Below are 26,777 nucleotides of genomic sequence, written 5' to 3' on the forward strand. Positions count from 1 at the left end.
GCCTGTGAGCCCCACGCTGCCTTGGGCGGTCGGTCCCCCGGGGCTGGGACAGTGCCGCCGGCCCCCGCCCCGCGGCTCCGCGGCCGAGCCCCGTTCCTGACGCCTGGCGCCATCTTACGAGGCGTTGCCATGGCGACGGGCCGCCGGGGCTGGCTCACGTGGTCCCGTGGGCGGCACGTGGGCGTGCACGTGACCGGCCGGAGGGAGCGGAGGGGGGGGCGAGCGGACTACAGGTCCCGGCATGCTGCTCGCCGCCGCGCCTGCGGAGTGCGCGCCGAGAAGGCGCCCCGCCGCTCCATCCCCTTCCGCCGCCCGGGTCCCGCTCCCTCCTCTGCCATAGGCGAGCAGGGGAGCCGCTCGCCCGCGGGGGGGCGGGAACGTGGTGGCGCGGGGGCTTCTGACTGGCGGCGCGGGCCGCCGCTCCTGGGCGGAGCTGGGGGGGCGGGAGCGGCGCGCCGGAAGGCGGAAGCGCAGGATGGCGGCGGGTGCGGGCGGGCTGCTGGCGGCGGCCGCGCTGCTGGCGGTGGCGGCCGGGCCGCGCCCGGCGCCCGCCGAGCTCACAGACGGCAACAGCGAGCACCTGAAGCGGGAGCACTCGCTGATGAAGCCGTATCAGGGTGAGCGCGGGGCCGGGCGGCGGGGCCGGGCGCCTTGCGGCGGCCCAGGCTGAGCCGCTTTCGCTGGCTCCGCTCTCTCTCTCCGCCCGGTGCAGGCGCGGGCTCCGCCGCGATGCCGCTGTGGGACTTCCAGGGCAGCACCATGGTCACTAGCCAGTACGTCCGCCTGACGCCCGACGAGCGCAGCCGGGAGGGCTCCATCTGGAACCGCGTGGTGAGAGCCCGGGGGGCGGGGGGAGACCCAGCGGGGGCCCGAGGCGGCCCCAACGCCCCTCCCGGCTCTTGCCCTGACACCGTTGGGTGGTCTCTCCACACAGCCCTGCTTCCTCAAGGACTGGGAACTCCACGTCCACTTCAAGATCCACGGAGCTGGCAAGAAGAACCTGCATGGGGACGGCCTGGCGCTGTGGTACACGCAGGAGCGGCTGGTGCCAGGTATGGTGCGCAGCCTGTCCGGGCTGAGGCCTCCTCGGCAGGAGCCCAGGGAGCTGCCCCTGTCCTGGAAGGTGCCTTGCCAGGGAGGGCGTCTGAGCTCCCCTCTGTCTGGCTTCATGAGATCAGGGTGGTGTGTCCCATGCCTTCTGCCTGGGGAACAGTCACCTCCAGTCTGACGATGAACGGCTCTTACAGCTCTTTTCAGTACAAGTCTCCGAGCGCACATCTGAAAGCCTTCTGTTTCCAATGTTCTGCCCTGTTCCAGGTCCTGTCTTTGGCAGCAAGGACAATTTTCATGGACTGGCTATTTTCCTTGATACATATCCCAACGATGAGGCAACAGAGGTGAGTAGCTCAGGGAGCTTGCTCAGTGCCAAGGAGGCTGTTTCCTCATGATTTTGTGTTCTGAGTGCTTTACGCCCGGACCAAGGAAAAGGCTCTCCTTATGTGAGAGCAGGCTGCTCTTTCCATCATGGGAGCTGGTAAAGGGAAGAGTTTATACATGCGTTAATAGAGATAAGAAGGTCTTTGCTTTATCTTCTGCTGTCATTGACTACACAGATATTTTCCAGGCCTCTCACCCTCTGCATGAGAGGGTGGCACAGGGCTGATGTAAACTATGCACCACCTATTGAGTAAAGTTAGAGGAATCAGTCTAAGGGTATATTCATCCCAAGTATCATTTCCTGAACTTTGCTGGGCTCTGATTGCGCATTCCACCTTGTTTCTGGCTTTACTCTCTGTTTGCAACCTGCCTGTCTCCAAAAGAGAAACTCCTGGGCTGGCTTTTTGCTCCAGAATTCACAGTGGCTGAAATACAAATCAGCCCTGTCAGGGCTGGTGGTTCTTTTCTTCTGTCCTGCTCTGTTTGTGGATCTTCTTATGGCACAGTCAGAAAATGTGCTAGTGAGATCTGTTGTATCAAAAACATGATACTTAAGTCATAAAGCACCTGGAAATGACCCATCTCCCTGTTTTGATGTTCACTGGGAGGTGAATTCTTGCCTCCAATTGGCTTTTCCTGGTGTACATAATCTACTGAAGACAAAGCCCGGATTGTGCTTATGCTGCTTATGTGAGATTCCTGCCTGTTCTGGGTCTTGGGCTGTGTTCTTACACTTCTTACCTGATCTGGTGCTTACTCTGCAAGTTTGGGGCGGTCTTATCACCCTGGCTACACGGAACGGGGTGGGCTCTGGGGGAGCCTTGATACAGAAGGTCAGAAATTGCTACTCTGCTTTGGCCAGAACAAGCTCTCACTCAGTTTAGAAGCAGCTTTGTGTAAAAAATGAGCCTTGATTTCATTGTTCTGCCCTCCATACCCAACTGTGCAGCAGAGCTGTGGCTCTGTTGCTGTGCTCGGCTGAGATCCTGCTCTTCACTGAGGTTTCTGGCCAGGCAGGGGAAGGTGGCTCTTGGTCTGCAGCTCTTGCAGACTAAAAGCAGCAGCACTCTCCTCCCTGCAGCGCGTGTTCCCCTATATCTCCGCGATGGTGAACAACGGCTCCCTGACGTATGACCACAGTAAGGACGGGCGCCAGACGGAGCTGGCAGGGTGCCGCGCCGACATTCGGAACCAGAACCACGACACTTTCCTGGCCATTCGGTACTCCCAAGGTCGTCTGACGGTGAGATGTGGTGGGCACCTTCTGCGGGGCGTCTCAGGAGCGTTAGACGAGGCAGCGCTGAGGGGCGGGTGTTGCAGTGTCAGAGGGTGACCTGGGGATGGTTTTCCAGACTTCACTGCCTGCTTCTGCACCTCCAGCTCCAAAAGAGCTGCAGGCAGGCAGGAGAGCAGCGTGCGTTCCTGGTGTGATGCTCCCCTGGTCTTGCAGGTGATGACCGATGTGGAAGACAAGAACGAATGGAAGAACTGCATTGACATTGCAGGGGTGCAGCTGCCAACCGGCTACTTCTTTGGTGCTTCTGCTGGCACTGGAGATTTGTCTGGTGAGAGGGGGCTTTGCTTGCAGGAATACCTGCTGTTTGGAGCCTGGAATGTAATGCTATAGATACATTGGATAGCTTTGATAGCTTATTTTCCCTGAATTGTTAAAGTTTTGAAACCCTGTTGGGTAAGGACCTGTGGCCTGGGAAAGGAGGCATCTTAAGAGCTAAGGAACATCTCAATTTGGAGTTTGATGTCTGGGGTGTGAGGGTGGCTTGAGAGAGAAGGAGACCTGGACCTGGCAGACCACAGTCTTAGGGGTGCTCTGAGCACATGGACATTTCTCAGAGTTTCTGACAGCGTTTGGTGCTGATGGTTGTTTCCTAGACAATCATGACATTATCTCGATGAAGCTGTTCCAGCTCATGGTGGATCACCCTTTAGAAGATGAGACTGTTGACTGGACCAAGATCGAGCCTAGCGTCAGCCTCCTTAAATCACCCAAAGGTGAGTCTCCAGGCTTCAGAAACCTTCAGTGGAGGATTGGGATTCCGAGGCTGGACTCAAAGACATGTAGAAAGGTGTCAGAGCTGTGACACCTTGCGAGACTGTGCAGGAGCTGAAGCTGGGTTGGTCACTATAGCTGTTCTTACCCTTGCAGACAATGTGGATGACCTGACGGGGAATTTCCGCAGCGGACCCCTGACAGGCTGGAAGGTGTTCCTGCTCCTGCTCTGCGCGCTGCTGGGCATCATCATCTGCGCGGTGGTGGGAGCTGTGGTCTTCCAGAAGCGCCAGGAGCGGAACAAGCGTTTCTACTAGCTGAAGACCTGGGCCCTGGCTTGTGCCCAAACCCCATCTTTTCTACGGGGAGCTGTAAAAACTGTGGTTTCTAAAAGCTGTTTCTGAGGAATATCAGAAGTATTTTCTTATCTGTCGGTTTGGCTGTAACCCCTGCCTTGCCCGTGGGTGGGTTGGACTGAGTGGGGTGATGCCCACGGGCGCCTCTGGAACCATGGGGTGGGGGGGGAGCCTGGAGGTCCCTCCCTTTTTTTTTCCAGTGCCCCCCTCCCTGCCCCACAGGACCTGTCGTGCTGCCTGTGGCAGGGGGGGCAAGCAGCGGCGGATGTGAATGTGAGGGGGCTGTGAGTGGGGCATTAAAGGACTGACACCAGTTGTGGTTCTGTGTCTGGAGTGGGAAAGGGGGGGGGGGGCAGGAAGCCCGGTGGGGGGGGGGAGTGGAGGTGTTTGGGCTGGGCTGGGGGGTGTTGTTGCCCCCGCGTGGGTCCGAGCTCGCTGCTGGGTTGCCCGTGGAGGCGTCCCAGAGGAATCTGGGGGAGGGATGGGCGGTGTGCTCTCCGGAGGGGCTGTCCCGGAGGGTTCCGGTGCAGGCGGGGGGTGTGGGGTGTGTCCCCGCCGGCCCCAGGCCCGCCCCCGGCCCGCCCTCCCCGGGCGGAAGGGAGCGGGGCGGAACGGAACGGCGGGGCCGGGCCGTGTTTCCGGGGGGGGTGGGTGGGTGTGTGGCAGCGGCGGGGCCGGGTGGCGGGGCCGGCCGAGCGCCATGGGCCCGGCCCGCCGCAGGGCCGCGCTCCGCCTGCGCGGCGGCGGGTGAGCGGGGCGGCACCGGGGGAGGAGGGAAAGGGGGGGGGGTGGGGGGGGGGGAAGCGTTGTTTCGGGGATCGCGGCGGGTGTGGGGATCCCGCCGCCGGTTGCTGAGCATCCCCCCCCCCCCCCCCCCCCCGCCTCGCTGTGTCCCCCCAGGTCCCCGCCGCTCCTGGGCCTGCTGCCTGGCAGGTTCTCCGTCTTCCCGCTCTTCTTCCTGGCGCTGCTGCTGGGCTTCGCCTCGCTGCTCTGGCTCCAGCTCAGCTGCTCGGGCGAGGGGCCGCTCCCCGTCGGCGAGCAGAACCGGGGGGGTCCCCGCCAGCCCTGCCCGCCCCAAGCCCCCCTCTTGCCGGTGGAGGACGAGCCGTCGTGGGGTCCCCACCGCCTGGCCCTCCTCGTCCCCTTCCGCGAGCGCTTCGAGGAGCTGCTGGCCTTCGTGCCCTACATGCACCGCTTTCTGAGCAAGAAGAGGATCCGCCATCACATCTTCATCCTCAACCAGGTGGATCATTTCAGGTAGTGTCTCCCCTCGCCACAGTGAAGCCCGGCAGAAAAAGGGAGCAAGGGGCCCTTCTCCGCTGTGAGGGTCTCCTGCTTGTCTCTGGCGGCGTAGAGTGTAGGGCCTGGACAACAGGGAGTCAGGGCTTGGGTGTGGTGCTCTGCCCAAATTTACTCGCTCTAGAGCTTGTAGAAGGACAAAGCAGTATTTTGCTTTTCTCTTCCTAAGCAAGAAGAGAATTATCCACCCTGGTATTTCAGCTTTCTCCCCAGTGTCACACATCTATAACAGCAAACACCTGGGGATGTTGAAATTCAAATACTGTGGGGTGTTTGGAAATGCTCTTGCTCACCCTCTGCTTGCTGTCCGGTACCTGCCTGCAGCCCCAGCGGGTGCTGTGCAGCGCCCTGGCCAGCCTTGGGCAGAACGGGGCTTGCTGTACCCCTTGGGGTCTGCATTGGCCAAACCCCTGCACGTCACCATCAGGCTCAGCGTGTGCTGCTTGCGTAGGGAGAAGCAGGGGTGCAGTTTTGGGATAGGCAGCCATGGCACCCGGCGCTGTGGAGGCAGGGAACATTGTGTTTATGTGTGACCTCATTTGGGGACCAGTTGAACACTTGGCATCGAGGAGCGTGGGAAAGGGACGTGAAGGGACGGTGGCTGCTGTGTGTGGTGTTGAGACGCCCCGGTCCTGCGGCAGGTTTAATAGGGCATCTCTGATCAACGTGGGCTTCCTGGAGAGCGGCAACGACACTGACTACATTGCGATGCACGACGTCGATCTCCTGCCCCTCAACGAGCAGCTGGACTATGGCTTCCCGGAGGCAGGACCCTTCCACGTGGCATCCCCGGAGCTGCACCCGCTCTACCACTATAAGACCTACGTGGGCGGCATTCTGCTGCTCACCAAGCAGCACTATGAGATGGTGAGCGCCTCAGTGGGATGTTCCAGCCAATTTGGGGCAGGGGCTAGGACATTGTCTTGGTGAACAGTCATACATTTTGTGCTCCACGCTTGAGAAGGGGCAAAAGGAGTCAAAACAGTTTGGGGACTGAGCCTGTGGTGTGAGCTGGTGAGGGGCAGGAGAGGGGAGGCTGTGCTGGTGCTCAGGGCTTGTGATGCTGGTGTCCGCTCCTCTGCGGTGCCTGGAGTTGTGGTGGACCAGACCTTGGCCAGTATGGTGCCGCTCTCGTTCCAGTGCAACGGCATGTCCAACCGCTTCTGGGGCTGGGGACGGGAGGATGATGAGTTTTATCGACGTATCAAAGGAGCCGGTCTCCAGGTAAGGGGTCCTTCATGGCCTCCTAGGTTGAAATGGCCCTTCTTGTCTCCACACCTGGTTCCTGACTGTAGCTGCCCAGTTTGGGACCTGGGGAAAGCACCTTTCTGTGCTCCCCACTCCAATAGCAGGTGCAGCAAGTGTTCCAGTAGCTTTACAGAAACTTTGCTCACCTTCCAGGTTCGCCGTCCCTCTGGAATCACGACTGGATATGAGACTTTCCAGCACCTGCATGACCCAGCCTGGAGGAAGAGAGACCAGAAGCGCATCGCTGCACAGAAGCAGGTGGGACCTCAGTGTGGTCAAGAGGAACCACGGGAGATTCGGGTTGTGATCACTGCGTGCTCTAAGCCCTCCTTCCTTGCTCATGTCCTCCCCTGCCAGCTTTGTGCTCCCTGCCTGGGCGCTGGGTGCTTCCCCCTCTGCTGGAAGCCAGCACAGGCTGAATGGTCTTTCTCTTCCTCAGGAACAGTTTAAGGTGGATCGAGAGGGAGGTCTGAACAATGTGAGGTACCGAATCGAGTCACGGACAGCTCTGAGTGTGGCAGGAGCCCCTTGCACCGTCCTTAATATCTTGCTGGACTGTGACGCAAGCGAGACCCCTTGGTGCACGTTTGGCTGAGCCCGTCTTCCATGCGCCAGTCGTGTACGCTGTGCTTGTACCGGGACACCGGGGCTGCCGCCGAGCTGCTTGGAACAGGCAGGATTTTTGCAGCGGATGAGCATGGTGGTGCTGGCGAGACGCGGAGGAACAGAAAAGGCCAACAACCGGACTTTGCTGGGACCAACAGAAGAGGCTCAGAGTGGGACTCGGTGGTGTCGCTGCGGATGCTGGTGCTGACTCCCAGGGCAGGTGCAGGAGGCAGATTTCCTGCACTGGACATGGCTGAGCTGCCACCCAGCTCAGAGGACAATAAAGAACTATCAGGGCATCAGTGAGTTGTGAATGCCCTGAGCCAGGCTGTGCCACTCCTTTTTCCTGCTCCCTTCATCTTACTGGCTTCAGCACACCTGTTTCTGGCTTGGCCCCGGCTATGTTCTGTCTGGGCAGGCAATCTGCCCTGGTTTGGAGGCCAAGCTGGTCTGAAATGGGCTCCGGGTGAGAAGGTGCCTGTGTTTCAGCTGCCAGGTACCCCCAGGGCTGTGCTGTGGTCGCTTCACTGCAGGAAGCGGTTGTGATTGAGCCGTGCCCTGCGCCCCAGCGTCCGCGGCTCTGCTAGGTGTCAGCAGTTGAGGTAGCCCAGGACTTCTCTCTGTGGAGTAAGGAGGAGACTTCTGGCCAAGCTCTTCCCTTGCCTGCCTTCTGTGGCATGTGCTGCCTCAGCCTCTTTGGGGGGGGTTGGAGAACCTGATGTCCCATCAGAAGTGCTGAGGGGAACTGGGATCTGCTCTGGCCTTGTGTGAGGTGTGCTGGGAAGGACTGGTTGCCAGGCTTGCCACAGTGCTGGTGGAGCTGGAGCGATGGCGCAGGTGAAGTGCAGCAATTGGGACAGTTGTCCCTAACCCACCTGAGTTGAGGGGAACAAGAGCTTCTCTGGGTGAGGCTGGGGCTGGGATGCTCCTCTTGGAGGTGGGAATGAGGGGGTTGGGTTGATGAGGGAGACTGGGCAGATGCACCCTGCAAACCCTGGGTCCCCAGGAGCCCAACCCCTGCAATGACTTGGGGACCTGCTGCTGTCAGAGCAAGATCAGCCCATGGGCAGTGGCAGAAGCACAGATGCTGTGTGCTGGGAGAGCAGCCTGGGACAGGAGACACAACGAGGAAGAGGTGAATGTCCCCTGGCTGCTGGGAACGTGCCTGGGTGCTTTGTAGTGCCGTACCCGGGAGGTGGGGAAGCTGGGAAGGTCCCAATGGGTGAGGAAGGGCACTGGGGGCTGACAGGTGTTTGGGGTTGGTAGAAATCAGCCACATCAGCACCTTTCGCTGGAAAGTGGGATGTGTAGATCTGGACAGTGGGGCTGCATGCCCTGTTCGGGACCCAGCTCTGGAGCCCTTGGAGGGAGCAGTGGCCATGGAGCAGCACCTGGTCTATGCCTGCTCGTGCTGGGAGTGAACAGGTGCTGTGACCTCTATGATGCTGCTGCTCATCATGATTTGCCGAGGGGTGGCAGAGATACCTGCCGACTCTCAAGAGAGTCCAGCACCGGGCTCCTCTCCTCCATCACAAGCCTGCTCAGGCTGCTGGGTGAAGTGATGCTGTGCTGCTCCTGAGCGAGGGTGCTTGGGCTGGCTCACAGATGGTGCCATGTGTGGGACTGCACCGCACTGGCTCTGGGGTCTTGGCACGCGTTTTGGGTGCTGCCGCCTCCTCAAGCTGGGCAGACCCAGCCGAGCAGCCGGTAGCCCTCCGTTCAGCCCCATCACCAGTGCTGGCACCAGGCCCTCTGCGTTTCCTGGCCCCCTTCTGTCCTCGTCCCCTGCCCGGCGCTTTCCAACAGTGATCGCTTTGCTGGGTGCCTGCAGACGTCCTCAGACAGAAGCTGTCGCCATCCCAGGAAGATGAGCGGCCCCAGGGACGTGGCACCTCCGGGGAGGAGCACTGGAATGAGAAAAGCAAAAGTATCAGAGCCAAGTGTGGGGGTCGTGTATCGTGTAGGGGCAGCGAGAGGGGGTGTCTGGAGAGCTCTGGTGCTGCCTGCTCTCTGTGCTGCTCTGGAGCTGGGTGAGGAGGCTGGAGTGCTGCAGACCGGGGTGTGAGGGGGGCTGCCTCCCAAGGGAGGGGTTGAGGTGGTAGTGCAAGGCAGAGAGGATCAGGCTGTGCAGCTTTGCATCATCCAAGGTGCAGGCAGGCCCAGTGTGTCCTCCTCCCCAGCTCGGGGCCTGTCCTCGCCCCAGGGTTCTGTGGGGACGCCCAAGAGCTCCCAACAGCCTGTCCAGCCCAGCGGCCCCAGCGCAGCGCTGGTATCTGGCACGAAGATTGCAGGTGGGCTTGGACGCATGGTGCACTGCTCCAGACGTTTTCCCATGACCCGTCATGCCCCTCGCTGCGGTCGGCCAGAGGAGGATGTCGGCCCAGCAGCCCCGCTCGTGTCTCTCCATCGTTGCAGGTTTTGGGTTCAGCCACCTGTATGCCAGCCACTTACCAGTGCCTGAACCGCAGCCAGGGCTGGTGGAGGCAGATCAAAGTATTTCTCTGTGCTGTTCAAAATAGATGACACAGTTTCGGGCAGGTTTCATGGAGACGTAGATGTGCAGAAACAGCATATGCGCACCTCGCACTTCGCTCAGTGCTAAAGGCTCCTCTCCCGCTGCCTGGCAGCTATTTCTCAGCTCTGCTCACAGCCCCCTCATCCTCTGGTTGCTTTTGTGGAAGAGGCACCGTGCTGGAGACCCGGCTTCCTTTTATAGCCCTGAATGTGACTCGGAGGTCGCTCGGCTCTGTTTCCCCCCCCACGCACTTCATTATTAGCAATGGCCCAGCAGGAGGGGATGAGGTTTTTCCCCACTGCCTTTCTGCAGATGGATAACACCCTCCCTGCTGTCCCGGGAGCCCCACAGAGCCAAGCCGGAGGCCTCCTGCCGTTCTCATGCTCTCAGCAACCCTGAGGAGGGGGTCGGGATGCTCAGGGGCAGAGAAAGCCTGTGGAGTCCCAGCCCTGCCCCTCTGCGACTCCTCTTCTGGGGCCCAAATTGCTGTCAGCAAGGCCATGTGGGGGCTGCTGTGGGCACAGCGATCAGCTGTGGGTTATTTTATTGCCAGGTTGTTTTAAACTGGGTGGTTCCCAGAGTGGTTTGCTGGTGGCCTCATGAAATTGCTGTAGTATTGTGATGGGGGGGGGCTGGTAGGATGAGAGGAGGCTGGGGAAAAGCTGCCAGGAGACAGGAGCATCTCTTCCCCGGGAATGGGGCATCCCTGGCCACTGGTGTCCTGGGCAGGGCTGAGCCCCTGGGCCCCAGAGGAGTTGCCATCCCAGGGAGACATGCTCGGGGGAAGCACAGCCCGTGGTGGAGACGTGGCAGCAGGAAACGGGGCAGACGGGAAGGATGGGTGTGAAGCCAGCGCCTGTTGAAGTCAGCCTGGCATCACCGCAACCTGCCCGGACTGAGGTCCCGGTGGGATGCTCTTACTGCCTGCTGCTGTGGGCATATGCAGGTCCCCACGGGCTGCCAGGGGTGCCCCATTCATTGCTGAGCTCCAGACAGAGGGCTGGGGCACTGCAGACGCATTCCTGCTGCCATCAGGTTGGGAAACAGCACTGCTGTGAAGGGCCCCCCCCCCCCCTATTCAGAGGCCGCATGTGCTGCCGCTCCGGCACGTAGCTGGGCGGTGAAGGGGAGCTGCGGGGAACAGGGAGGCTGGGGATGGAGGGAGCGGTTGTGTGCTTTGGCACCGCACCGAGGATAATGCGAGCATGTGAGCCTGGCGAGCCGGGACCGGGGACAGTGTGTGTGTGTGGGTGAGCACTGGCAGCACAGCTTGAGGACTCTGGTGTGCGGCGGGGGGAGCTGGCAGCGAGCGGGGCCCTGGTGCGCGAGCACGCCGGATACACGTGTCCCCAAACCCAGGCTGGGGACAGTGCGGGTGCCATCCCTCCCTGCGGAGAGACGGGCACCGTGCAAGGGCTGCTGCGGGGAGGGAGCAGGGCTGCTGCAGGCATCCCGCTCCCTGAGGAGGCCAGGACACCCGGTAAGCAGGTCTGCCCCGTGCCGGGATCCCCATTCCCTGTGCCTGGCACGCTGCAGGGGTGGCGAGTGACAAAGCTAGCTCCCGGGTTTTGATTTAGGGCTGATTCAGAGGGCTGAAGTTGTGTCTCACTGGTGCCAGGCCAGGCAACTGGGGCAGATGGCAGTCCCACTGGGGTACTCTGTGCCCCCCACCCTCGCGGTGTGCCACAGCCTGTGGGGTGAGCTGTGTAACACCTCCGGTGACTCCCGCTCACCCGTGGGTGCTGTGTTGGGGGGACACACAGGACTGTCCTGCAAGAGGGGGGTGCTGAGTACCCCACGGAGCTGACACCCCTCTCCCTTCCCCAGGGGTTTGGCGCAGCCGGTGAGGCTGAACAAAACGCTGCTCCCCAGCCCCGGCAGCCCAGCCCGCGCTTGGGATGGGCGATACGGCCTGTTCCTACCAGCCCCACGCCACGGTGAGGGCCACCGGGGGCCGGCTGGAGCCTTGAGCCGGTGCTGCCGGTCCCGGGGCCGCAGCCGAGGAGTTCGGCGGGGGCGCGGGGTGGGGTGTACGTTTGCGCAAGGGGTGCTCGGCGCTGTACGCGGCCGGCCCGCCCCGGGCCCCGCCCCGCCGGTGGGTACGGCCGGGCCGCCGCCCCCCCTTCCTCCTCCTCCTCCTCCTCCTCCTCCCGCCCCTCCGTGCCGCCGCCGCCCGCCTCCGCGCCGCGATTTGCCGGTGCCGGCTCCGCCCGTTGCCCGCGCGGCCGCGGCCGAGGGGCGCGTTCAAACACGGCGAGGGAAGGAGCGGGGAGAGGAGCCGAGCGGGACCGCAGCGCCGCCGGCATGGTGAGTGCGGGCCCGGTGCGCATCCCCACTCCCCCCCTTCCCCCCACCCCACCCCCGGCGAGCTGCGGTGCGCTTCTCGGGAAACCCACCGGGGAACCCCGGTGCGCCTCCCGGGGAGCTCCGCTGCGCCCACCCCCCCCCCCGGTGCTCCCCGCCGTGCGGTGCTTTGTCTCGGGCTGCAGCGCGCTCGGCCGGGCCGGGCCCCGGGCCCCGACCTCCGCCTTCTCCGTGCCGGAAATTCCGGCCGGGCTCCGTGGGGGCTGCGGGGGGGCGGTGGGGCGGGGGGGGGGGCGGTGGGGTGGGCTCCCGCCTCCCCGCAGACCTCCCCCCCCCCCCGGTTCACTCCAGGAGGGGATGGGAGAGGGTTTGTGGCCGTATCTTACCCGGGCAGGGCTCGACCGGGGGACGGGGCTGGGGTTGGGACCAGATCTCATCCGCCATCCCGGGAAGGAGCCAGGCTGGCCGGACCGGTGTTTTGACGCCTGGGGGGTGACAGCCTTCCCGCCGCAGGCAGGACACCTTCGGGCTCCCCCGGTGCTTCCCAAACCTCCCACAACCTGACCTACTTCCTCGGCCGACTGTGCCGGGAGGAGCCGCTGCGGGGCTCGGCTGAGCTGCTCCCGAGGTGGATGCCCTGGTGCTGGATGCTGCCAGCTTTCCCCCCCCCCCCACCGTGGGGATATCCACGTCCCCCATCCCCACGCACAGCCGGTGACACCGCAGGCAGCCCGCACCCTCCCAGAGGGTCTGTCCCTGCAGCCCTTTGTGGGGTGCCGATGCCCGGAGCAGGTGCTGGGCTTATGGAAGGAGGTGACAGCGCAGGCCGGGAGCTGTCAGACAGGTTTGTGCGTGGCAGCAATTAAAAGCGGGGTGTTTGTTTACCCGGCGCGTGGTGCTGAGAACCAGGGCAGCTTCCTGGGTGTAACCCAGCCCTGTGAGCCCTCGGCGAGGCTGGGAGCCACCGTGGGGGCTCTGCCTGGCTTCCGCCATGCTTGCCGTGTCCCCTCCGCCGGGGCTGCCTGTGAAGGGCTGTGAGGGCCATCGTCCCCCTCCCTGGCGCTGGGGAGCCGCAGCAAAAGCCAAAGGCATCCTCTTGTCCTTCCTCCCCCGGCCACCTGCGCAGGAAGCTGCATTGTCCCATCCGCATCCTGCCCCTTCCTGCCGGGTCTGACCATGGGGGGGGGTGTCCCGTCCCCCCCGCCCCCCAAACAGCAGCTGGGCTGTGGCTGCCTCGTCCCTGCCTGGCGTTGGGGTGGGAGCACCTGGAGACAGAGCGGGGCTGCAGGAAGGGCTTGGGAACTCGCCCTGCGTGAAGCTGGAGCTCGTGCTGTGCGGGAAGACTCCCCGCGGCGTGGGAGAGATGCCCGTACCCTGCGCACCCTGGGGAGGCTGAGCCAGTGACCCCCGGGACTGGGCACCCCCAAGGGTATTCCGGGGAGGGCTCCAGAGGGTGTCCGGATCCTGAGGTCCCGGCGGGGTGGCTCGGTGCCACCGGGCCGGGGCTGGCGCCAGGCCTGGGCAGGTGCTGCCGGCTCCCGAACTCGCCCGCCTGGCTGGGCGGCAGGTGCCTGTTTTGGTGGCAGCCCCGGCCGCGGGCGGGAGGTGGGGCTGGGTGTGGGAAGGAGGCGCTTCAACATGGGGGGGGGGGGGCAGCAGTGGGGAGCCCCTGCCCAGCCGAGGCTTGCCCGGTGCATGCTGCGCGGCGCTGCCCTGCTCGCTTGGCTCCTGGGTCCCCTGGGAAGCTGCCCGGGGCCTGGTGGGTCCCTCCCAGCACCCAGAGCCCATGTCAGTCCTTGGGGGCAGCTGGGAAACAGAGCGCCAGGGGGGCTTGAAGTCCTGGCTGCTCGGTGTTGCTGACTTTGTCTCTCCTTCGGCAGTGCTGGTATCGGGCTTTTCTCTAATCCTCCATGGCAGCAGCACAGGGTCCTGTGACCTGTGAGCCTGACACCCGCATCCTTGGAACCTACCTCTCTTCGGAGCCCGTCGGCGTCATCGACAGCATGGGCAGCGTGGGCAGCCTGGTGGAGAAGCAGGATCTGTCCCCCCTGGAGCTGCGGGCCCAGCTGGGGGGCTCGCGGGGGCTTCGGCAGCCCGATGGCTTGCTGCGGAAGGGGCCAAGCCAGCGGGAGCTCTTTGGCTACCTGCACGGGGCCAAGAAGGAGGTGCGGTCAGAAAGGAAGCACCAGACGTCAGGCGCCTGTTACAAGCGGGACTATGAGAGCGACCGTGAGAACCGGTCCCCTGAGCGCTGCTCCCGTGAGCATCACCGCGGGGCTGACTTCTCCAAGAGCTCCCTGCCTGAGAGGGGCCGCTTCGACAAGGTGAGGCTGTGGGACCTGTGCCAGGCCCCGAAATAAGTTCTGCTCTGTGAGAGGATGGGGCTGGAGCAGAATGGTCTGTGCCCTGGATGGGATGTGGGGATTTGAGGATGGCCAGGGATACGAGGCTGGGAGTGAGTGGGTTTTCTCTGGCTCCAGGTGCCTGTGTGTGCTGGTGGGGGCTGTTGGGCTCATCCTGACCCCGCTCTTGTTTTTCAGTGCCGTATCAGGCCCTCGGCCTTCAAGGCGGTAGCTGGGAAGGGGCTGGTCTCCATGCAGGGCCTGTCCTCATCCAAGGGGCAGAAGCTGTCCAAGAGCAACGGGAGCCTGCACACGCTGCTGTCGCAGAGCAGCACGGCAGCCTCGCAGCATGGCCCGCTCCGCACCCACCTGCTCCACGCCATCAGCCTGGATGAGGCCTCTGACTCCAGCCACAACTCCATCCAGAGCTTCCCTTCCTATGGCTCCCGCCTCAAGCCTGCCCAGAGCCAGTTCAGCGCCTCCATGGGCCACATCAACCACATTGGGGGCTCCTTGGACAGGGTTTCCCGGAGCCCCAGGGACCCCCTGGCCCCTGAGAAGGTGCCGCTGTCCTGCAAAAGCATGGCCACGCTGAGCCGGCTGCAGAGCCCTGGCGAGCCCCCACCACCCTATGAGTTCACCTACTCGCTGGAGGATGCGGTGAAGCAGCTGGAGGATCGGCTGCAGGAGACAGGAGGAGAGCTGCGGCAGCTCAAGAGGAGCCTTAGCGAGACTGAAGACCCCTTCACACAGGTGAGCCATGGGGCTGGGGGTGCCCTGGGCAGGGGTGTGGGGCAGCGGTGCCTGGGTGGAAGGAGCAGTGAAGGAGCTAGTGTCCTGCTGTGGTGAGCGATGGGTTGGGAATGTCCAAGCAGGGGAGGACCCAACATCACAGGACCTTCTGGGATCCCTCCCTGGGGCTGCCCTGCAGAGGGGCAGGCTACAGACCCTCACCAGTGTCCATCTGTACTGGCAGGTATTTGAGGACAAGCAGCGGCTGTGGCTGGATGAGCTGGAAGATCTGAAGCAGATGTACGTGGCCCGGCTGCAGCAGGTGACACAGCAGGCGCAGCGTGGGCAGCGGGCGCTGCAGCTGCAGCTCTACAAGGCGCAGCAGGAGAAGAAGCGGCTGCAGGAGGAGCTGAGCATGCAGCAGTGCCAGTGCGAGGAGCCCAAGCTCCGGCAGCCCCAGGGTGAGCGTGTCAGCCCCAAGCTGGAGGAGACCAAGTGGGAGGTGAGTCCCCTTCCTTCCCTCCCTGTTGCCACCCTCCTGGTCGTGGAGCCAGGACAAGACCAGCAGTGCCTTGCTCTGGTGTCACTTGTGGCCATGGGACAGGGGGGATGAGCCAGGTTTGATGCTCCAGGTTTCCCAGGGATGCTGTGGTGACAACCTGGAGTGCTGCCACCCCTGGGGTCCTGCTCTTCCAACCCTTCCTCACTGCTCACTCGTGCCCTGCAGGTGTGCCAGAAGGCAGCGGAGATCTCCCTGCTGAAGCAGCAGCTCCGGGACACCCAGGAGGAGATGGCTCAGAAGCTGGGTGAGATCTTCAGCCTGAAGACACAGCTGCGAGAGGCCAAGGCAGAGGTCCAGGCCAGGGACTCGCAGCTGGCACAACTGGCAGACTCCTTCCAGAGCCCCGTGGAGCCCGGTGCCTCGCTGCCACTGGGTGACGACCCCATGCCGGCGTGCCAGGACTTCCCCGGCTGCGAAACTGATGACTCCAAGTGCCGGGGCCTTCACAGCGACACGTCGGAGCCCCTGGAGCGGCAGGTGGAGTGGCTGTGGGCAGAGCTGCTGCGGGAGCGGCGCCAGGGCCAGCTGCAGGCTGTGAACTTTGAGCTGGAGAGAAAAACCTGGCAGGAGGAGAAGGAGAAGGTGCTGCGGTACCAGCGGGAGCTCCAGGCCAGCTACATGGAGATGTACCACCGGAGCCAGGCGCTGGAGCGGGAGCTGCGGCAGCTGCGGTCGGAGCCCAGGGACGTCGGGGCCGACTCACCGTGGATTGAGCGGGTGGAGTCCTCGAAGATCTGAGCAGTGGGATGCTGGCGGGACTGTGAAGGGGGAAAAGTCTCTTGCTGCTGCAGTGGGATGATCTCAGGATCTGCGCAAGGGCTGGCTGCTCAGCGCTGCCCTGGGGAGAAGGACTGATTGCGACAAGGGAGCTTTTCCTCCTTTCAGTGCTTCGGGCCCTTCTCTGGGGGCGGAGGTATCTCTGGAGGGGGGGGGGGTCTTCTGTGCCAGGGTGGGGGTCTTGCATGCACCCTGTGCTCTGACTCCAGGAACGTTTGCCCTGTGATTCCTTCTGCCATGGGGGCAGAAACCAAGCGCCCCGAGATGTTCCCTGTCCCTCCTGCTCTGCCGCCCCGTTTCCCTACAACCCAGTAACTTAATCTCTTGCTAAGGAGAGGCTGAAGCCTTGTCCCCAAACCCACTGCCTTGCTGCAGAGGTTCCAGCTGCTGCTCGCAGCGGCTGCCCTGTCAGCAGGGATGCCCAGTGCGTGCACTGGTCTGTGTTGGTGCCACTGGGAAGGCAGAGGAGGAAAGCCTGACCAGTGCTGGTACTGCTGGGAGGGGGGGCAGCTGCCCCAGCACCTCTGTTAGGACTTTCCGTATCACCACTTTTGGGGCTGCTCCATGCAGCTTCCCAGCCGGGAGCACTTGAGCTGAGAGGGGCAAGTCCTTGTGTAAGGAGGGGAAGGAGGACTGGGGCTCATGGGCAGGGGGCTGGGGCACCCCCACACCAGCCCTCTCAGGGTGGGTGACGCGTAGCTGAGCAGCTGGGCCGGTGCAAGGGGAGACCAGGTCGAGAGGTGCTGGAAGGAGCCCTGCTCCATGCCTGTAACACCAGAGCCACGCGCAGGCTGGGCCTCGCTCAGCTCTCCTCGGCTTTTCCTGCAATAAACCCGGATCTCGTTCTTCTGGCCTCTGCCTTCCTCTGCGGCGGGGGGGGAACGGGGGGCGCGGGCGGGCCCGGGCCCCGCTGTGTCGCCGGGGAGGGAGGGAGGGAGGGAGGCGGCCCGGGGCCGGCGGTACAACCGGTTGGGGCATTGCGGCGGGCTGAGTCACGGCGGGGCCCAGGCCTGCGCGACCGGCTGGGCCCGGCGGGGGCGGGCGCTGCGGCGGGACAGGCCCGGCCCCCCTCCGCGGGAATGGTTTAACCCGGGCAGGAGCGACATAGACACAACCCCACCCCCATTTCACCACGGTGTGGTCGCTCCCGGCCACCCCCTGTCCCGGGAATGGTTGTCTCCCCATCACGGGCCGCAGCGCGGCTGCCCCCTGGCGGCGTGGCTGACCTCCCTCCCCCCCCGCGTCCTACAAATCCCGGCAAACACCCACCTTTACTCCTTTATTCACCACCCCAGCGCTCACCTCCCCCCCCACCCCGTATGGAGTGCTGGGACCGCATCCTACAAACCTCACAAACACCTTTATTCACCCCCACAGTGCTCCCCCCCACCCCCCAACAAACGGGGGCTCATGGCCCCACCGGGCACAGCCCGTCCCCGGCTCTTCACAGTGGCAGGGGCAGGGCCTCCACCTCCTCCAAGCACTCATCGTAGGTCTCCTGGTATTCCTCGTGGGGCTTGATCATGATAACACAGGTCGGGCGCTTCGAGCCGGCGGCGGCTCCCAGGTCCTGCGGGACAGAGCAAGGTCGTGGGGGAGGCCTGACACCCAGCCAACACGTTTTGCGCCCCAGTCTAATGCAGGGGAGACGCCTCTGCCAGCCCCCCCAAGCTCTCTGGACCGGTGCTGGGTTTAGCAACCCATTTCCCAGCTCATCTCTTACACCTCAGAAGCAAAACGCTGGGCTGGTGCCCGCTTCACACATCATTCCCCTTCCCCAGGGTCTGCAGAGCTGCCTGCACTGGGGGTGAAGCCCTAACGACACTGACCTCCCCCAACTTCCAGTCTACAAAGCAGAAGACCCCCCTCCCCAACACTACACCCTGGCCAGCGTCTTATTTCTGCAAGCTTCCAGGTCTCAGCTCACAACTAAGTGGGGAAAATGCCTCCTGGTTCTGCCCCTGAGCACTCCCACTCCAGCTGCTGCAGGGACTTGACGAAGGCAAACAGTTCCGTGGTCCCACTGTGAAACCCGAGCCGTGACAGTTTGTCCCTCTGGTGCCCTGGCCACGGACGAGCACCGGGCGCTTTACTTGGGCGCCAGATTTGTGCCTCCCGGGGAGAAGCCTCCTGCCACAGCCCGGGCCGGGCGCTGCCCAGCGGGTGCCCTTTGGGGCAGGGCTGGCTCCTCCCGGCTGCGCAGCCCCAGCCCCTTACCGATTTGGAAGGGACGTATGCGTAGGGGAGGCTCCTGTCCTCGCACATGATGGGGATGTGGCAGTACACATCGATAGGCAGCGTGTCGCCGGCCAGCACCGTGATCCTGCGGGGAAAAGCTCGTGTCAGCGGCCGCGACGGCCCGGGGCAGCGGGGCCGGGACAGCGCTTACCCCTTCTCGCCCTTGTTGATGAACTTCTGGACCTCCTTCACGCCGCGACGGATCTGTTTGTGTTTGGCCGCTGCAAGAGAAGCACACCGTGAAAGGGCTGCGCCGCCACGGCCCACCCCCGCCCCCGCCACGCCCCGGTGCCGGTGGCGGCCAGACCTTTCCTGATGCACTTGTAGAGCTTGCGCGTCAGCTTGCGAGAGGCGAGGGGCTGGGCGATGGGGTTCAGGTAGTCGAGCTGCTCCCGGTACGAGCGCTCAGGAGTTCCCTCCGCCTCCGCCGCCGCCTCCGGCTGCTTCTCCCGCGCCATGGCCGCCCCGCCGCTTCCAGGGCACGCGCGGCACGGCGGAGCATGACTGACAAGGGCCAGCTATTTGCCAAGCCAATCGGCAACTCCCTCCCCGGCACTGCCCGCCCACCGCGCCGGCCAATGGCGAGCGGCGCCTTCCCGCCCCCCTGGGCTCCAGTCCCGCCCCCCCCCCCCCCCGCCCCGGACCAGGGTGTCAAACACGCGTGGACAGGCTTTCAACACGGGCCTTTACTGGGGTGCGGTTGGCCTCCTCCGCGGGTGGAGACCGGAGCGCGGTGGGGCTGCCCGAGGTGACACAGGGACAACGATCAGCCCCATCCGAACCCCCAGACGGTGACGCTGCAAGTGTGTTCTCACTGCAGGGCTTCGTTGCGGCTTTCCCCAGGGAAGAAAGGAGGTTTTCTTTCTGGTGTCCCTCCTAGAAACAGCTTTGTTCCTTATCCCATCAGCCTGACAGGCACCACGGGGGGATAACGAGGCCTGTCCGAGGCCATGGCTGCAGTGTCAGCACATCCCCTGAGCCCCAGCAGACCTCTTGAGCCAGGGAGACAACACCACTCCAAAAGAAAGAGGCCTCAGACATGGCTTGTTACCTTCTCCCCAACTCCAGCCTGTCCCTTGAGCACAGGAGGGCTTCACCCAACATCTGCAGCTGCTCCAGGACCTCTCGCTGCATCTCCATGGCCATGCGGTGCACGTGGTGGTTGAAGCTGTTGTACATCACCGCGTTCTGGAACATCAGCATGAGGTCACGCTGGAACTGGACCATGGACTGAATGTGTCCCTTTGACAGTCTTCTCTTTATGCTGGTTAAATCCATGGGTCTGCAAAACACAGAAGAAAAACTAAATTACAACCCAGGGCCAGGCATTCTTCAGGCTCTGCAAGAATGTGCTCATTCTTGTTTCAGCATGGCTCTGAAAGCACAGCTATTTTCAAACAATTTTATTGCTCAGGACAAAGAGGAGTGAGAAACGTTTTTCTTCTAAGTCAGACAAGTAAGTTTAGGCAAGGCAACACTTGCTATCCAATCAACTTGGCAGGTCATTAGCAGTCACCTCTAAAAAAATTTGATGTTGAGCTCCAGAGAAGGCAGCAGAGCGATTCTAGTAATTAGTCTTCAAGAAGTCAGTGCAGGTCTTAGTGGAGAAAGAAAAGTTACTAAAATAGGTACCTATTAAAACTCCTTAAAATCGAATGGTGCCACTAGCAAAAATAGCAGTGCTGATAAGGGGAACATGATGGAGAATAAATATTACTTCCCTTATTTTGACAGAATGAGAAAATGAATGGCTGCAGAGACGACAACTGTGACCAGAATAGAATATGATTCAGCTCTGAAAAATGTCCTTAATCTCTCTGGGAAATATTCTTATGACCCAGTTCTCCACTGAGAGTAAAACATCTGGGAGAAAGTAGTGGATGAGGAAAGGGTATTGACTGAGGCACACATTTCCACCACGGGGAGAGGAGACTGCTGAGCTGCAGAAGCTGAATCCCCTGTTCAGGCAGGACTTACAGCTGCACAGACTGTGCCTGGTGTAAGTCTGCCATGCAGTGCCAGGGAAGGGCATGCACAATTCCCATCAGCACCAGAGTTGGTGCAAGTTTCCAGGTTCTAATCACCCGGAAGGGAGTTTTAATAAAAGAAATCAGTGGGAGATGCTGGAGCCAGACAAACTCTGGAAAAGGAGGAAGGAAACCATCCCACTGGCCCTCTGGATACGAGAGAAGACAGAAAAAATTGAGAGAAATCATCTAGCAAGCACTTCCTCCACAAACCCACCTCTTTACCACATCCCTGTATCCAGGGGCTTGTTTCTCTGACACTGCCTTCAGGAACAGGCCGCTGTATCTACAGGGACAAACACAAAGAATGATCTCTGTCCGCCAAAGACAACACTGCAACATGGATCAGTGCCTGCCTCTCCCTGCTTGCCGTGAGGGCCGCGGCCAATTAGGAACAGTCTGTATTTGGTGGCTAGCATGACTAGCTATGGGAGGAGGCTGAGCCCCTCGCTGAAGCTGGCTGTGCCAGCTGTGTAGGAAGCAACATTTGGGCTCTGCCACATTAAGCAAAGGAAATAAATATGCAGTGTTCTCTCCAGCTTTGCAGCACACAGCTGTTCTTGCTGCAAGGACAGCCAGAAGTAAAGCCATGGAGAGACAAGCCAGCTTGTGGTGGCTGTCATGGAGAGGAGGACAAGGCCTGGTGGCACAGGAGCTGGAAGTCAGGGCAATGTGTTCAAGAGCCATGTCAATCTAACCCTTTACCCCCACATACCTGTGACTGACTATCATCTTCCAGATGGACAACAGAGTTCTTTTGAAGAGCAAATGCTGCAGGGGGTTATCCCAGCTCAGCTGCACCCTGTGAAGGGAATATACTGCCAGATCATCACACTTGAGACAAAGTAGGAGGTGGCAATTCTGCTAGCACCTGCCACATCCAGGTGGATGAAGTGCAGAGATCCTTTGCTGTAGCTAGGCAAAGTCTCTCAGGGTGAGATGGTGGAAACATTCTGCATCTGAATGCACAACTAAACATCCAAAATACAGGGAGATGCTGGGAAATAGGCAGAAACAAGATCTGAGCTGAGCAGCTCTAAAGGGCAGGATCAAGTTGGATAGAAAAGCTGATGCGACTCAGAAGTTCAGAACTTGACTGACGTGGTTTTTATTCTAATCCCAAGAAATATGGTTTTCCTTCAAAAGGCAGCCCAGATGATCACGCATGTGGCAGAGCCTGCATATGACTGACATGCTGGCACCTGCCTAAAGGGGACTGGTAATGCCCCTATTAGGAGCTGGACTGGCCACTGCCTGACGAAACATGATGCCCAGCTCACACATGGCCTTGAGGAAACATGTATTTTCTATTTAATCTCTTATTTAATCTCTACTCCTCTCACTTCAGTTTAGGATCAATGCACAAAAATGCTGGCAGATCCACAGAGACAGCACAAGTTACTTTCTTCCCTCTTGTTCTCCTTGGCTATCTCACCTTCCTGCATGTGACCTGTGCCATACGCTTGTTCTCATGTAAGACAAGGGAAACAAACCAACTCTGTTCTGCTGTGCCTGCAAGCGAGCAGGAACTACTTACAGCTGTGTGTTGGCAGGGCTTGTGGAGTCCAGCACCGGGGCTGTGGAGGTACCATCACTATCATCTTGATCCTGGGCCCAATTATTCATCTCATGTGGATGCAGCTCACCTAAACCTTGTTCTCCAGGTGTCTCTTGAGTTTTGTCCTGAAGAGCACAAGGAAAAGGAAGATACGTCTAAAATGGCAGCCCATCACCTGAATCGTTTATCTAGAAGCCAGCCTGCTGCACATCCCTTTACTGCATCCAGTCTCAGCTGGGAGCTAGCTTGCTCTCTGTTATTCTGGAGGATGATGTTTGACCTTATTCACTGTGCTGCATAGCACTCCAGTAACAGCTGGGTCTGATCTCTTGAATTATAACCACCTCTGGCTAACACAAACACTGTGGAGCTGACTGGTACCCAGTGTTGTGTCTATCTGTTTTTCTGGGAAGAGACATGGATATGAGAGGGCAATCAGGAGCTGAGGTAAGACTGCCTCAGCCTTGTTAAAGCTCAAGACACAGATAATGGGATCCCCTGGAGTGCAACAAGGTTGTTTCCTCACAAACTCCTACATGAATATGACAGAGAATAGACTCAGCCAGGAAGGAGAGTGGTGGTGTTGGTGTAATGATTTGCCAATAAAATGCAGAGAGTGACAGGCGCAGGGAGAGAGGCTCTTTGGAGTCCAGAAGTGGGCTTATGTGCAGAGGCACCTGAGAGTTCCTCAGCAGGGGATCTGAAGCATGAAGCAGACTCTTCAGGAAGGAAGTGGACACTGTGCTGTGTTTGGCTTTGAACACAGGAATAACACCATCCTGACTGAACAGGTACAACGTGAGAACACTGAAAGTTATTTTTGTCTCCAGTGTCTAAGTTTGCAAGGGAACAAATGTGAGTGTGGAAAAATGGCACTGTTCTTCCACTGCTATGTTACCTGTCCCAACAACACCTCGCAGGCTGGTGGGAGCCCACAGTTCCCCTAGACAGAGGACTGATGCAGACCCAGGCCAGACAGTGTCCGCTTCCAAGACACGGCAGTCTTCAGGGGCAGATGGTTGTTGCTATCACAGCCATGTAGGCCTGAAACCAGCCAAACTATGTGCTGCATAACACAGCAATCAGAATAAGCCAAGTATTCCAGTCTTGCCTTAAACCTGACAGCAGACTGCCAGCTCTCATGAGTCACCTTTACACTGCCAAGGAGCAACTCCTCCAACTCACATCTGAGGGTTTGATCTGTGGTAAGCTTCCTGTTCATAAAGATCCATACATAAAAAACATCCTTCCCCTCACACATTTCTTTTGCATTCCCTCCCTGCTGTCTCCTCCTCTGTGTCCCTGCCTCCCAACTCAGAACTTCCCTATCTGTTCTAGAACTGATTTCCTTCATTGTCTCTTGTCTCTCAGCTAGTACCAGAGGCTCTCTTAGGACCTCCTCTCCCCTACCTCTCTTCCTGGAAATTGTTCCTTCTCATCTTCTACTAGGATGTGTTGTTGACTTTCCTCTGCTCCTGAGACTGCTGTTCCTGTGGTCTTTTCCTGGCACCTCACATCTTCCCCACCACCCTGCTTCCCAGAGCCACAATAATCCCACTGAATCTGTGGTGACTCTATGCTGCTTATGCGGAGAGGTTCCAACATCTGGGTTACCTGCAACAGAGATTTATTGCTTCAAATTGTGAAGGCAAAAGGAAGAAGAAATAAGCAGCACAGATGCTATTTTTGCTTTCACTCACAAATGCCTTTCTATTTTTAGGAATCCTTGCAAAATCTTCTGATGAAGCTCTGTGTTATTATTACAGTGTCAGTTCACTGACATATCTGTGCTTTAGGGTAAGCTGTGTTTTGGCAAAGCAGCTGCCTGGCTGTGGTGCCAGCTTTAAATGGGAGGAAGGGGCTAGGCTTGGGACAGGGGGCAAGTGAACTCTGGGCATCTGCTCCTCCCCCAGACTGTTTCTGTGTGTAGAGATGGTGGAGGCCCGGCAAACTAATAATGTTTCAGGAGGGCCTGAACTATGCCACCCACTTCCTGTCATCCAAACAGCCCTACCTCTGAGAAGAACTGGAGAAGCCTGTTGTCTTCACATGGGCTCTCTGCCTTTTGGTAGTCTTCACTATCATTTTCCCAGAGAGCCTCACTGAGCTCCAGCTCATGGTCTGCCTCTCGGCTGCTCTCATCTAGCTTCCCCATGGCCACCTCTTCAGTATTCCTCCAGGTCCCCACGTCCAGATCCAAGCTTGAATCCCAGCTGAGAAGAGACTGGAAGTCACTGTTCTTCTCTGACTCACTGGGAGACTCCATCTCAGACTCCCACCACACCCAGGCATGGCCCATCTGCAAACAAACATAAAGAAATAAACAGCAATTTCTTTGTACCCTGATCCAGACCTACAAATCCCAGCTCATTTCCTGACACACTCAGAGAGGCAAAGCATGGGAAGGACTCTGTGAGGCCAGCAGCCTACACCTGAGCCCACACTTCACAGCATGTGACAGGGCTGTAGCTCTGCAACAAACTGACATTTCAGAGCAACCGTATTTCATGTTTTCTGGTGCTTTTGCTGTACCCTCCCCCTGCCCAGGGGTTGGTGGGTTATGGTGCTCGGGGGATGCTGAGCTGGTTAGGAGCATATGGCTTTGTTGGATGCGAGATATATAAGGTGCTGAAGGCAGCCAGCAGCAAACTCAAACCAAGTCATGCTGGGGCTCCTGAGCTGCTCAAAGTTGTGAACAACTAGTGACTCCAAGGACAACTCACTGAAATTCCCTTTGCTGCTCCTTGAGATGTTTTTATACTGGAAGTAAGTTATTACAAACACTACAGACACTCTGTTTTGAAAGTGACAGATGTGATTTTGGTGGATGGTGGTATCTTGTGTACCTACGCCAGAAGAATTATAACCATGCACAGTCACACATTGACAGGAGACAGTTCTACACATTTCATAAAATAAAAGTTAGCATCCTCTTAAGAAGGAAAAAACCCACTGATTTAATCTCCACTCATCAGTCCATGCCTAAGTGTCTTCTACTGCATGAATCCACCGATTTCTCTAAGTCTGGGGATTTGCTTGCAGAATCACAGTAACAACAGTAAATGACTGTTAGAAAAATCTGTATCTTGCCACTGAACTCATCTGCCTGGATGCCATACCTATGGAGAATTCTATGCATTAATTAGCAGTGTCTTTAGAGTTTTCAGTTAATCATGTACAACCTAATTTTTCCAGAATTTTGAACAAGCACATTTCTCACCAACTTCCTTGGGCATTCTCAGGGCTGATAGCACAGCTACAAATAAAGCTTACGGTGCACACCTAGGAGAATTAAGGAATCCATTGGGTTTGAGATGAGAAAACTTGTTTGCTTATTTTACAAACTTAAAAGCAGAGCTAGGATCCAAAATGCTGTCCTTCTGAAACCTGTCTCAAAGTTAACTTCAGCTGAAGCAGATAAAATTTGATGAGGCAAGATAACAATACCTGCTCTCAGCTTCCAGCTGAAGGAGTTGGGCAAACTGATTTAATCTGAAGAGTAACCCTGTGCCTAAAGCATTTCCCTGTACCATGAGCAGAGCTGGCCACACATGCAGAACCAGCCAACGCAGCTCAGCTGAACAGAAAAGCCTTAGCCTAAGGTAATCCAATTGCTTGTGATCATCTTTCTGTACTCCAGCTGAGAGGGATAAGCGTTTAAAAATAAAGAAGCTTAGGAACTTGGGCATAAGCATTGATTAAAAAGATCTTCAGCCTTATGTTCAGTTTTACTAAATCTTGGAAGACTCAAGATGTCAGAGCACAGAACAGCACTGTTAGTGCAAGATAAGCAGGATGAGTGAAATAATTACAGACTGCTTACTTCCACACCAATTCTGTACAAAAAATAAGAGACAAAATGATACAGACTTCGACTTTTAATTAAGGACTGCCTGACAGTTCTTAATTACATTGGCTGCATAAGTCACCAGCAAGGAATCATTATCAATTTGGGAAGTTTTAGTTCGCTTTGCAGAGATCAGACACTGTGCAACCCTCACTGATATGAGAAAAAGCTTAGAAATAATGAAGACAGCCTTTAAAAGAAACTTAATGTCAAAACAAGAAAAATGATAAAAGCCTGAACTCCAGTAAATGAAATGTAGAATCCACAAAAAAATAGGAAAAAAAAAGAAGAACAATTTGCTAAAGACATAAAAGCAAATAACAACAACAAACCTCATCAAAAACATCAGAAGCAGAGAGCTGCAGATGATCAGGGGGGATGACGCATGATCAGTGCCAAACATCTCAGCAGAAAACAGGGCCAGTTGGAAAAACCAAATTAATCATCATTATCAGCAGTTGCCACAGAGGAGATCACACGAGACTTTCTCTTGGGATGGGTCCGAGAGACTGTTTCTAATTAAAATGTCAACAGGGGAGGTTTTAGAACAACTTGAAGGAGGGAATAAACCTTAGAACCAGTTGAGATTCAATGATGAGTCTTAAAGAAGCTTAAATATAACGTGACCAAACCTATCCTGTGTAACCTGTCATTTAACTTAGCCACAGCACAAGAAAACCAGAAAGATGTGATTGTTATTATCCATCTATAAAAGAAAGGGTGGATGTTGTGAGATGCAGCACAGTAAGCCTGAGCTCTGCACTAGACGGATTAGAACAAGGTATTAGAGAGAACAGAATTAGTAGTCAGAGCATGAGATGAGGCATTGGGAAAGAGGCAATGAGGCTTTGTGGAAGAAAATATCATCTTAGATTTTTAAAGACCTTAAACATCATTAAAGGCTATAGAAATGTTATAGGG

At 58.6% G+C, this 26,777-nt stretch overlaps 5 protein-coding genes across 6 annotated transcripts; 3 read left to right on the forward strand and 2 right to left on the reverse strand.

Annotated features, from left to right (window-relative positions):
* Positions 1-443: 443 nt before the first annotated feature.
* LMAN2 (lectin, mannose binding 2) lies at positions 444-4,114 on the forward strand. Its single transcript, XM_033006663.2, has 8 exons — positions 444-617; positions 713-831; positions 935-1,052; positions 1,318-1,397; positions 2,519-2,680; positions 2,888-3,002; positions 3,328-3,447; positions 3,602-4,114. Exons 1-8 carry the CDS (start codon positions 476-478, stop codon positions 3,760-3,762), a joined length of 1,017 nt encoding a protein of 338 aa, XP_032862554.2. The 5' UTR covers positions 444-475; the 3' UTR covers positions 3,763-4,114.
* A 324-nt stretch (positions 4,115-4,438) lies between these two features.
* On the forward strand, positions 4,439-7,290 carry B4GALT7 (beta-1,4-galactosyltransferase 7). Its single transcript, XM_042790157.1, has 6 exons — positions 4,439-4,548; positions 4,702-5,058; positions 5,742-5,967; positions 6,241-6,324; positions 6,502-6,606; positions 6,788-7,290. Exons 1-6 carry the CDS (start codon positions 4,502-4,504, stop codon positions 6,941-6,943), a joined length of 975 nt encoding a protein of 324 aa, XP_042646091.1. The 5' UTR covers positions 4,439-4,501; the 3' UTR covers positions 6,944-7,290.
* Positions 7,291-11,649: 4,359 nt separating this feature from the next.
* N4BP3 (NEDD4 binding protein 3) lies at positions 11,650-17,032 on the forward strand. Of its 2 annotated transcripts, none has more exons than XM_042790449.1 (5): positions 11,650-11,776; positions 13,654-14,097; positions 14,314-14,868; positions 15,092-15,349; positions 15,575-17,032. In XM_042790449.1, the coding sequence occupies exons 2-5, from the start codon at positions 13,684-13,686 to the stop codon at positions 16,145-16,147; spliced, it is 1,800 nt and encodes a 599-aa protein (XP_042646383.1). In that variant the 5' UTR covers positions 11,650-11,776; positions 13,654-13,683; the 3' UTR covers positions 16,148-17,032. The 2 variants fall into 2 exon arrangements, with proteins under 2 accessions (XP_042646383.1, XP_032862535.2); XM_033006644.2 differs by lacking the exon at positions 11,650-11,776 and adding an exon at positions 12,155-12,617.
* Positions 17,033-17,527: 495 nt separating this feature from the next.
* On the reverse strand, positions 17,528-18,929 carry NHP2 (NHP2 ribonucleoprotein). The gene is made up of 4 exons (XM_042790190.1): positions 18,732-18,929; positions 18,576-18,645; positions 18,404-18,509; positions 17,528-17,756 (listed from the first exon to the last, which is right to left on the reverse strand). Exons 1-4 carry the CDS (start codon positions 18,880-18,882, stop codon positions 17,631-17,633), a joined length of 453 nt encoding a protein of 150 aa, XP_042646124.1. The 5' UTR covers positions 18,883-18,929; the 3' UTR covers positions 17,528-17,630.
* A 163-nt stretch (positions 18,930-19,092) lies between these two features.
* On the reverse strand, positions 19,093-24,302 carry LOC116964762 (bromodomain-containing protein 8-like). Its single transcript, XM_033005335.2, has 5 exons — positions 24,024-24,302; positions 21,989-22,134; positions 21,167-21,253; positions 20,669-20,737; positions 19,093-19,706 (listed from the first exon to the last, which is right to left on the reverse strand). Exons 1-5 carry the CDS (start codon positions 24,273-24,275, stop codon positions 19,472-19,474), a joined length of 789 nt encoding a protein of 262 aa, XP_032861226.1. The 5' UTR covers positions 24,276-24,302; the 3' UTR covers positions 19,093-19,471.
* Between the last annotated feature and the right edge of the window lie 2,475 nt (positions 24,303-26,777).

The sequence above is a fragment of the Tyto alba genome, unplaced genomic scaffold (genome assembly GCF_018691265.1).
Source record: "Tyto alba isolate M040663 unplaced genomic scaffold, T.alba_DEE_v4.0 Super-Scaffold_17, whole genome shotgun sequence".
Taxonomy (NCBI): Eukaryota; Metazoa; Chordata; class Aves; order Strigiformes; family Tytonidae; genus Tyto; species Tyto alba.

What these genes read in the sequence shown, in the direction of transcription:
- LMAN2 (XM_033006663.2), top strand. Translation starts at nt 476, where the DNA reads ATGGCGGCGGGTGCGGGCGGGCTGCTGGCGGCGGCCGCGCTGCTGGCG. An exon ending in CCAACGATGAGGCAACAGAG is followed by an intron (nt 1,398 to 2,518) that starts GTGAGTAGCTCA and finishes TCCTCCCTGCAG; the next exon opens with CGCGTGTTCCCCTATATCTC. An exon ending in ACTCCCAAGGTCGTCTGACG is followed by an intron (nt 2,681 to 2,887) that starts GTGAGATGTGGT and finishes CTGGTCTTGCAG; the next exon opens with GTGATGACCGATGTGGAAGA.
- B4GALT7 (XM_042790157.1), top strand. Translation starts at nt 4,502, where the DNA reads ATGGGCCCGGCCCGCCGCAGGGCCGCGCTCCGCCTGCGCGGCGGCGG. An exon ending in CCAAGCAGCACTATGAGATG is followed by an intron (nt 5,968 to 6,240) that starts GTGAGCGCCTCA and finishes CTCTCGTTCCAG; the next exon opens with TGCAACGGCATGTCCAACCG. An exon ending in GCATCGCTGCACAGAAGCAG is followed by an intron (nt 6,607 to 6,787) that starts GTGGGACCTCAG and finishes TCTCTTCCTCAG; the next exon opens with GAACAGTTTAAGGTGGATCG.
- N4BP3 (XM_042790449.1), top strand. Translation starts at nt 13,684, where the DNA reads ATGGCAGCAGCACAGGGTCCTGTGACCTGTGAGCCTGACACCCGCATC. An exon ending in CTGAAGACCCCTTCACACAG is followed by an intron (nt 14,869 to 15,091) that starts GTGAGCCATGGG and finishes CTGTACTGGCAG; the next exon opens with GTATTTGAGGACAAGCAGCG. An exon ending in TGGAGGAGACCAAGTGGGAG is followed by an intron (nt 15,350 to 15,574) that starts GTGAGTCCCCTT and finishes CGTGCCCTGCAG; the next exon opens with GTGTGCCAGAAGGCAGCGGA.
- NHP2 (XM_042790190.1), bottom strand. Translation starts at nt 18,882, where the DNA reads ATGGCGCGGGAGAAGCAGCCGGAGGCGGCGGCGGAGGCGGAGGGAACT. An exon ending in CTACAAGTGCATCAGGAAAG is followed by an intron (nt 18,646 to 18,731) that starts GTCTGGCCGCCA and finishes CTTCTCTTGCAG; the next exon opens with CGGCCAAACACAAACAGATC. An exon ending in ATCAACAAGGGCGAGAAGGG is followed by an intron (nt 18,510 to 18,575) that starts GTAAGCGCTGTC and finishes TTTTCCCCGCAG; the next exon opens with GATCACGGTGCTGGCCGGCG.
- LOC116964762 (XM_033005335.2), bottom strand. Translation starts at nt 24,275, where the DNA reads ATGGAGTCTCCCAGTGAGTCAGAGAAGAACAGTGACTTCCAGTCTCTT. An exon ending in TTCTCCAGTTCTTCTCAGAG is followed by an intron (nt 22,135 to 24,023) that starts GTAGGGCTGTTT and finishes TGTGCTCTTCAG; the next exon opens with GACAAAACTCAAGAGACACC. An exon ending in AAGATGATAGTCAGTCACAG is followed by an intron (nt 20,738 to 21,166) that starts GTATGTGGGGGT and finishes TTGTCCCTGTAG; the next exon opens with ATACAGCGGCCTGTTCCTGA.